Raw genomic sequence first — 10,727 nt, forward strand, 5'->3', positions numbered from 1 at the left:
AAATATTCATGATCAAAAAAAAATTTCCGGATATTAATTTGACTTCGCGTGGTATTCGGTAAGAAAATTCCACACCAAATTTGCATTTGAAAATCCAAAGCTGCATGAACAGATTAATAGCGCGCCATAGCTTTGTCAGCAATTATTTAGGCTTTCAAATTCGTAATTTCTACTCATTGTAGTTGCATGGGAATACCATTTCAAGATAGAAAATAGTATATTCTTCAATTTTACATAAGTTTTGAGTAACTACAAGTGATAGAAAATTATTTTATTTAAAATATTTGCGTCTAAACTACGCAAAATTGAAAGTACTGAATGGGAAAAAGGTAAATAAATTAGTGTCTAAATATTATATATTATATTTTATTAGACGTAGAAACTTAATTGAAAACATTCAAAGTCCTGCATTTTCGCCATTAAGAAGAGAGGAGGTGTCCGAAGAATATAGAAAACATCTTAGCTTTGTAACTAAAATGAATCAAAACTAAATTATGTAAACAAATAAAAACCAGTCTGTCAAAAATGTTCTGTTATTGTAAACGTCAAAAAATTTCCACTATAATTCGCTGTTGGGTAACCCACGAGCAAAAAATTTCCGATAAAATACCTCCGTTGCCATGGTGATCTGTCAAAATAACGTATTTTGATTGGTTCAAAATTACAGGTGTGGAATTTTCAGTAATATTTTACAATAGATAATGTTATACATACTTTTTAAATTAAAGAAAATAATTTTGCCGAATTTGTTACTGTTATAATGTTATATTAAACTGTTATATTGTTATATACTGTTCTTTTTAATATACTGTTATACTAAAAAGAATTTAAAATATTAAAATGATAGTAAAAATCATATAATTATTTATTTAAATATTTAAATTTTTATTAAAATTATGTAAATATTTACATATTTTGAAACGTTAAATACTTTGTAATTTTTTTTGTAATTGTTTTTCAGTAATGCAATTTTCCAATTAGGATCTTTTAAAATAAAAGTGTCTTAATAAATATTATATTTTAATCAAATCATTATTTTTGTTTTCTTTTTATTCTATACAATGTTTTAAAATTTTTTCCTGATTGGATCTACACGTCATTGGATCTACACATTGAAAATCATTTCTTTAGATATCAGATATTATACTAAAATACCCAATATTACTGTGGTCATTCACATATTGACACCATTGCGCTACAAACAAAGCGGTAATATTCGGGTAAATTTCATCCTTTTCTGTCCGAAGGCTTTCTCTGTCTGCGCAGTACAATCCCCGCCCATTTCACGAGATCCCTGTTGAGTACCCCCTTGGTAGCCAACATATTAATTTGATTATTGTATTCATTTACCGTTTTACTCAAATGGTTACATTATCGTTGGTTTATATTTTAGGTTATCTCCCAGATGAAACAAAAATGGAAATTATGAAGAAAACAATCGAAGATTCATCGTACGAAGGAAATGATATGAGTCTACACACTGAAGAAAAAACGTTAAATAAAAATATGGAAGTTGTGACTGGAACCAGACCTTATAAATGTGAAATTTGTACAAAACAGTGTAACACTGAAAGTGATTTGACAAGACATTTGAGAGTGCACACTGAGGAAAAAGCTTACAAGTGTGAGATTTGTTCTAAGCAATTTAGTGAAGCAGGTACTTTGAAAAAACATTTGAGAGTGCACACTGGGGAAAAACCTTACAAGTGTGAGATTTGTTTTAAGCAATTTTTTCAAGCATATAATTTGAAAGTACATTCGAGATTGCACACTGGAGAAAAACCTCACAAGTGTGAAATTTGTTTAAAACAGTGTACTACTGCAAGTGATTTGACAAAACATTTGAGAGTGCACACTGGGGAAAAACCTTACAAGTGTAAGATTTGTTTTAAGCAATTCAGTGAAGCAGGTACTTTGAAAAAACATTTGAGAGTGCACACTGGGGAAAAACCTTACAAGTGTGATATTTGTTTTAAGCAATTTGTTCAAGCATATAATTTGAAAGTACATTTGAGATTGCACACTGGGGAAAAACCTTACAAGTGTGAGATTTGTTTTAAGCAATTTAGTCAAGCAGATAATTTGAAAGTACATTTGAGATTGCACACTGGCGAAAAACCCCACATGTGTGAAATTTGTTTAAAACAGTTTAGTACTACAGGTAATTTGAAAATACATTTGAGAGTGCACACTGGGGAAAAACCTTACAAGTGTGAGATTTGTTTTAAGCAATTTAGTGAAGCAGGGCCTTTGAAAAAACATTTGAGAGTGCATACCGGGGAAAAACCTTACAAGTGTGAGATTTGTTTTAAGCAATTTGTTCAAGCATATAATTTGAAAGTACATTTGAGAGTGCACATTGGAGAAAAACCCCACAAGTGTGAAATTTGTTTAAAACAGTTTAGTACTGCAGGTCATTTGAAAAGACATTTGAGAGTGCACACTGGGGAAAAAGCTTACAAGTGTGAGATTTGTCTTAAGCAATTTGTTCAAGCGTATAATTTGAAAGTACATTTGAGATTGCACATTGGAGAAAAACCCCACAAGTGTGAAATTTGTTTAAAACAGTTTAGTACTGCAGGTCATTTGAAAAGACATTTGAGAGTGCACACTGGGGAAAAAGCTTACAAGTGTGATATTTGTTTTAAGCAATTTGTTCAAGCATATAATTTAAAAGTACATTTGAGATTGCACACTGGGGAAAAACCTTACAAGTGTGAGATTTGTTTTAAGCAATTTAGTCAAGCAGATAATTTAAAAGTACATTTGAGATTGCACACTGGCGAAAAACCCCACATGTGTGAAATTTGTTTAGAACAGTTTAGTACTGCACGTTATTTGAAAATACATTTGAGAGTGCACACTGGGGAAAAACCTTACAAGTGTTAGATTTGTTTTAAGCAATTTAGTGAAGCAGGGCCTTTGAAAAAACATTTGAGAGTGCATACTGGGGAAAACTTTACAAGTGTGAGATTTGTTTTAAGCAATTTGTTCAAGCATATAATTTGAAAGTACATTTGAGAGTGCACATTGGAGAAAAACCCCACAAGTGTGAAATTTGTTTAAAACAGTTTAGTACTGCAGGTCATTTGAAAAGACATTTGAGAGTGCACACTGGGGAAAAAGCTTACAAGTGTGAGATTTGTCTTAAGCAGTTTGTTCAAGCGTATAATTTGAAAATACATTTGAGATTGCACATTGGAGAAAAACCCCACAAGTGTGAAATTTGTTTAAAACAGTTTAGTACTGCAGGTCATTTGAAAAGACATTTGAGAGTGCACACTGGGGAAAAAGCTTACAAGTGTGATATTTGTTTTAAGCAATTTGTTCAAGCATATAATTTAAAAGTACATTTGAGATTGCACACTGGGGAAAAACCTTACAAGTGTGAGATTTGTTTTAAGCAATTTAGTCAAGCAGATAATTTAAAAGTACATTTGAGATTGCACACTGGCGAAAAACCCCACATGTGTGAAATTTGTTTAGAACAGTTTAGTACTGCACGTTATTTGAAAATACATTTGAGAGTGCACACTGGGGAAAAACCTTACAAGTGTTAGATTTGTTTTAAGCAATTTAGTGAAGCAGGGCTTTTGAAAAAACATTTGAGAGTGCATACTGGGGAAAACTTTACAAGTGTGAGATTTGTTTTAAGCAATTTGTTCAAGCGTATAATTTGAAAGTACATTTGAGAGTGCACACTGAGGAAAAACCTTACAAGTGTGAAACTTGTTTAACACAGTGTATTACTGTAAGCAATTTGACAAAACATTTGAGGGTGCATACTGGGGAAAAACCTTACAAGTGTGAGATTTGTTTTAAGCAATTTGTTCAAGCATGTAATTTGAAAGTACATTTAAGAGTGCACACTGGGTAAAAACCTTACAAGTGCGAAACTTGTTTAATACGGTGTATTACTGCAAGTGACTTGACAAAACATTTGAGAGTGCGCACTGGGGAAAAACCTTATAAGTGTGAGATTTGTTTTAAGCAATTTGTTCAAGCAAATAATTTGAAAGTACATTTGAGATTGCACACTGGAGAAAAACCTTACAAGTGTGAGATTTGTTTTAATCAGTTTAGGTCTCCAAGTAATTTAAAAACACATTTTAGAGTGCACACTGGAGAAAAACCTTACAAGTGCGAAACTTGTTTAATACGGTGTATTACTGCAAGTGACTTGACAAAACATTTGAGAGTGCACACTGGGGAAAAACCTTATAAGTGTGAGATTTGTTTTAAGCAATTTGTTCAAGCAAATAATTTGAAAGTACATTTGAGATTGCACACTGGAGAAAAACCTTACAAGTGTGAGATTTGTTTTAATCAGTTTAGGTCTCCAAGTAATTTAAAAACACATTTTAGAGTGCACACTGGAGAAAAACCTTACAAGTGTAAGATTTGTTTAAAACAGTGTATTACTGCAAGTAATTTGAAAAGACATTTGAGAGTGCACACTGGGGAAAACTCTTAAAATTTGTGACATTTGGTTTAAGAAATTTGGTACTCGTAGATCACTCATCAGCGGCAAAAAACTGAAAAACTGGAATTTTAAGAATCGACGCCGATTTTCATGAAAATTTGGTTTAAGCTCGGTTAACCCTCTTCTTAAAAATCTACCCCATGCCGAAACGCGCTTTTGCCCTTGGGGTGAAAACAACCCCATCTAGGGGATGAAATTTTTTTCAATGAAAATAACTATGGACATCGATAAAGTGACCAATTCTAAGTAAATTTTGATCTATAATTTTTTTTGCAAAGTTGATACTTTCCAAGTTACTAGAGATTGAAACTATGCATTTTTCATGGAAAAAACTCACGTTTTATAACCGTTTTTCATGAATAACATTAAAAAATTTAGTTTTATAGAAAAAAATATTAAGAACAAAATTGTGGCCAATAAAAAACAAAGAGATTTACGTTGGAAAGACCTACGTAAACCCAATAGAGACTGAGTTATTGCTCTTTAAAGGATGGTTATTATCGAAGAACCTCGAAATGGAGAATTTCCAATCTCTAATAACCCTAATGTGGTAAAATCTTAAAACATCTTTTAAATTTCATTAAAATACCTTTCAAATAAATTTTAACAAACGTTTTTGCATAACAACTGGCTGACTTATGACGAAAATAAGGTCGTTCTCCGCTTTTTTCTTTTTGAAATGTAACAATTAAACCCTCGTCAATACAATATTATTAGAGATTGAAATAACTTCCCACTTGAAATTAACTTTATTTAGATATAATTGATACGATCCATGTAATTTGACTGTTTTGGAATGCTTAGTTAAAAAAATTGTTGATTAAATCGAAAATGACATTTTTATAATTAAAGAAAAAGTGCATTTTTCTTAACTAAACGTAAAAGTAGTCATGATACAAAAACAAAAAAAAAATCAAAATGTTCAGTAAAAGAAATCCTACATTTAATATTTGAAACAACATTCTTTCATATAATGAACACTTAGTGATGATTATTTATTCAAGAAAAATACACTTTTTTTAAAATCTATAAAAATGTCATTTTTGATTTAATCAACTATTTTTTCTAAACTGGTCTAAGCATTCCAAACCGGCCAAATCACATAGATCTTATCAATTATATCTAAATAAAGTTAATTTCAAGTGGGAAGCTATTTATTTCTATTAGGATTGTAATGATGAGGGTTTAATTTTTACATTTTAAAAAGAAAAAAGTAGAGATCGACTTCATTTTCGTCATAAGTTAGTCAGTTTTTATGCAAAAACTTTTGTCAGAGCTGTTTTGAAAGGATTTTTAATGAACTTTAAAAGATGTCTCTTAAGTTTTTCCTAAAAATTGCACCACATTCGAGTTATTTGAGATTGAAGGTTCTCCATTTCGAAGTTCTTGGAAAATAACCATCCTTTAAAGAGCAATAATAATTCAGTCAATTGGTCAATCTATCGACTTCCATAGTTATTTTTATTGAAACATTTTCATCCCCTAGATGTGGTTGTTTTCAGCCCCAGGGCAAAAGCTCGGTTAGGCGTAGGGTAGATTTTGATTTAAAGTTATAATTACTACCTAAATCCATATTTTCAAGGAAATCGACAATGGATCTCAAAATTCCACGAGAAAATGACGGTTAATTGGATTATCCAGGTAAATTGAAAAGAAATTTGAGGGTGCACACTGGGGAAAAATCGTATCAGTGTGAGATTTGTTTTAAGTGATTTGCTCAAAAAGTTCAATTAACTTCTCACATGACAGTTCACAATGGAGAAAAAAACAGTTTAATACTGCAGGTGACTTAAAAGTAGATACATTTTAGAATGCACACTGACAAAAACCTTACATGAGTGAGATTTGTTTTAAGCAATTTAGTCTAGCAAGTACTTTGAAAATACATTGTGATGCCACTTTAAGGCCAAGAAGACACCAAGATGCATCTCAATGAGAGTGCACACTGGGGAAAAGCCATAAAATTTGTGAGATTTGTTTTAAGCAATCTAGTACTCCTAGGTAAATTGAAAAGACATTTGAGAGTGCACACTGGGGAAAAAACTTATCAGTGTGAGATTTTTTTATTGATTTGCTCAAAAAGTTCAATTAATTTCTCACATGACAGTTCACAATGGAGAAAAACCTCACACGTGTGAAATTTGTTTAAAACAGTTTAGTAGGGGAGAGTTAAACAAAACCTGGTACCAGTCCAAAAACTGTCTGTATCTTGTGCTTCGTTAGAGTAGCAAATTTTTGCTGCAGATTGTTAAAAGTTTGTTAATATTTAAATATTTTTAAATTTTGAATTTTTTTTTATTTTTATGAAAATATAGCAAAACACCCGGTTTTGTCCAACCGGTATGATAAAACCGGGCAATTACCATGTAAACAGACTAATGGGCAAAAAATTAAATATTTATTGAAAGTATGTGAACAAAAGTCGAAAATCTATGAATAAAAGTCACAAATAAAAACTTAATCTATATCATCATAGGCACTTCATTCTTCATGAGCCCATTTGGTGCAAGAAACACATTTTATACAGCCTTCCTTCGCCCTTGAATTTGAAAATAGTTCATTGTAATATAGACACGCATCTTCATTATTATCTTCTTCCTCCAAACTCTCAGAATCTGTAATAGGTAAGTCTGTCCAGTTCATTTAGTTTTAATTTTCTTACGGCTGGAGTTTTTTTTTAATTTTTCCTACTAGCTTCTTCAATAGAAGAAGCCACATGTTGTAGTTAACTAAAAGCAAAGAAACCACTGCTGAAGCTGGAAGTAACAACAGGTCCGATGAAATCGGGTATCCGGTTTTGTCGATTTTCGGACAACCCGGTTTTATCAAACTCATAAACAAGACATTAAATATTATTTAAATTTTTAAGTTACGAAATAATGTTCAAAAGTTTTGGCCAAATTATACGTAATATACTAGGTTACATGTATGTATTAAATTTTGAAATGGCCGTTAGTTATTCAGTAGAGGAGAAAGCAACTGTAAACTTATCTTAAAAATCGACTTTGTTGCATCAAAAAACAGATGAGGTCTTACTGCACCGGCACAGATTACTCAAATGAAGTAAAAATGAATACATGCGACTGTTGGCGGTACAGGGGCACTAATTTTAACATTGTCTGATAGCAGCAGACAGTTAGAAGAATTACGGGGTACCCGGTTTTGTCCAAATCTCCCATACTGCAGGTGATTTGAAAGTACATTTAAGATTGCACACTGAGAAAAACCTTCCAAGTGTGAAAATTGTTTAACACAGTATACTCGTAGTATTGCTAGTGATTTGGAAGGACATTTGATAACACACAGTGGAGAAAAACCTCACAAGCGTGAAATTTGTGTTAAACAATATATTACAGAAAGTGATTTAATAGTATAATATTCAACGAGCATGTAATAGCCATTACATGCGAGTAGAATACTACACTTTTTCTACGACCTTCTTTTATTTTCATTAGTAAAAAATATAATTATCAACTACTTGAAATTTAAATTATAATAATTTACAAAAATAGTACGCGGCTGAATAATTGGTTGCCTACTATAACCAAATTCTTATGTATTGTAAAAATACAAGAAATAGTCAACTCGTTTCCGAAAAATTATAAGCATAAATTTGTACCTACTGTCAATTAATCTAATAAATAGGAAATGGCTATTATCGGTGGACGTATTTCATAAAATTATAATGTACATTTACATTTAACTATATATATGCCAATGGCCATTAGTTGTCGAGGCATTAGCTAAATAAAAATAAAAAAAAAACTATATATATAATAATATACCTATATATGATATAACATATTTTTAACACAATATAACTTAAAAAATAAACACAATTTTAGTTATAAATTCCAATAATTATTAACACAAACAAAATGCGCTAACGTCACTGTCACTAAAATAAATAAACGTCAAAATTTTTAGTAAACAAAATATATCTAAACGTAAAAAATATACTGACATTGTTAAAGTTGAAATATGTACCTTTAAAATTACAATAATATTGTATTAAATAAACAAGTCTAAGTAATTTTATTTGCAGTTTATATACGATTAATATTAAAAGTGACATGCGCCACTTGAATCTAACTTCAGCCCGTGAGTAACTTCAGGCCGTGAGTAATGAACTATTACTCACGGGTAAAGTAATGGGTGTTATTATCTATTAAAAATTAGCGAATAATGAGCATATTATTAAACGGTCGTAGAAAAAAATACATTTGAGGGTGCACACTGGAGAAAAACCTTATAAGTGTAAGATTTGTTTTAAGCAATTTAGTCTAGCAAGTACTTTGAAAAACATTTGGGAGTGCACACTGGGGAAAACTCTTAAACTTTGTGAGATTTGTTTTAAGCAATTTAGTACTCCATGTAAAGACCTTATCACACTGGGAAAACCTTATCAGTGTGAGACGTGTTTTAATTGATTTGCTTAAAAAGTTCAATTAACTTCTCACATGACAGTTCACAATGGAGAAAAACCCCACAAGTGTAAAATTTGTTTAAAACAGTTTAATACTGCAGGTGATTTGAAAGTACATTTAAGAGTGCACAAAGTGCCGGATTTAGGGTATTTGCGGCCCTAGGCCAAATTACCCCGAGCGGCCCCCGATAACTTCACGATTATGTAATTAAAGCATAAAGACTTAATAATAATAATAGTAATAATTAAAACGTTTATTTTAATTTTACTTTTCAAAATTCGTAATACAAAGTATAACATAAATGAATAGAAATGCCTCTAATGTTCTATTTTAATACGGACATAAATAGGTTGAAATGTATTTACTAATTAAATAATCTTCGTTTGCAAAGTACCCCGCACAAACCTTATGGAAATTAGGTCCCAGTGGATTTCGTTCATACTTTGGGAAAATACAACGTAGAATGAAGTAAACACTTCTGTTGTATATAGGTATATTATAAATTTATTAAAAAATTTTAAAATTCATCCACAAGGGAGTGGTTGTACAAAACGTTTTCGGTCAAACTGACCATCCTCAGTGTAAACCTGGAAATAAGTGAACCACTTAGATTGAAATGCAAAAGGGTGAAATTTTGACAGTTAAAAAAGAAAATGTGGTTACTTACGTCCAGTGTACAAGTAATTGAAACTAGCCACTTGAATAGGTGTAAAACCTCAAAATAACATTATTGCTACATTATGAGCTGTATAGTAATCGACAATAAGTCGATGTCTTAAGATTAAAAATGTATCACATGTGGATGTATGTCATCCTTGCTCGGAATTAGCACAAGGTTGTGATCAGGTGAGAGGTTAACAACCAACTGATTAGACAGATTGGTGCCTGAAAATTCATGACAAGATGTCAAAGAAGATAGGTGGATTTCTCAAATGTCAACCGAAAAATTTTTGACAATGTGCATTAATATTTAACTTAATTATTCAATTGTGAATATGCAACTATTAAATTTGTTTGATATGAATTCTAAATTGTAAATAAAGGTTAATAAGCTATAATGATATATTCATTAGTGCACCGTAAACAAAAGCAAAATTCTACTCATATGCTGTGACGTCATAGACTGTTTGTCTACTGTATAGGACTGATAATAATTATATTAATTTGAGCAAAGTTATAATGAATGAATATTATTGAAAATTATATAGAAAATTTTTAAAATTTTTTTATCAAAATATGATATTTTAATAGAGTAGCAGCTGTAGAATTGGAAGTAATGCCAATAGTGAATGGTCGGTTGCATATGTTTCAGGGAACCAACGAATATAATGAGAAAATACCAATCTATAGATCTGTAATGTGAATTATTGGAGGTATTAAAGGAAATGATATTAAAAAAGGGAAGTGGAATTGAAAAAATGTATGTACATATCTTAATCAAGAAATCTTCTCTAAAAATATTTTGTTATGACTGAATGTAAAGAGTTTGTCCCATATAGAACTATTGAAAATCTAAATTTAGAAAAATTATTAAAAAGGTGATAAGGTAAGTTGCCTATGTTCAGTGGACAAATAAATGAAATATAATTACTGTTTTGAAATTAAATTGTGTGAATTGTTAAATGGATAAAGACTGATATTAAATTAGGAAAACTGCGCTGAAAGAAATGTACATGTTTTGATCAAAGAAGAAAATTAATTTTGATTGTAAGCTCTAAATGTAAAAAGAATATGTCACATATTAAACTATTGAAATTCTAGATTGAATATTGTATTGACCAAAGTTGATATTAAGTAAATTTATTAAATGTTGATAG

At 30.7% G+C, this 10,727-nt stretch overlaps 1 protein-coding gene across 1 annotated transcript in view; it reads left to right on the forward strand.

The window, feature by feature from the left end:
• The window catches only part of LOC126890791 (zinc finger protein 271-like), a 54,406-nt gene extending 45,243 nt beyond the window's left edge, over window positions 1-9,163 (forward strand). Inside the window, exon 2 of the mRNA XM_050659980.1 lies at window positions 1,394-9,163. Coding sequence (XP_050515937.1) covers window positions 1,394-2,889 — 1,496 coding nt within the window. The 3' untranslated portion in view covers window positions 2,890-9,163. The remainder of the gene's footprint in view (window positions 1-1,393) is intronic.
• The last annotated feature ends 1,564 nt before the right edge of the window (window positions 9,164-10,727 follow it).

This window comes from Diabrotica virgifera, chromosome 8 (assembly GCF_917563875.1).
Source record: "Diabrotica virgifera virgifera chromosome 8, PGI_DIABVI_V3a".
NCBI lineage: Eukaryota > Metazoa > Arthropoda > Insecta > Coleoptera > Chrysomelidae > Diabrotica > Diabrotica virgifera.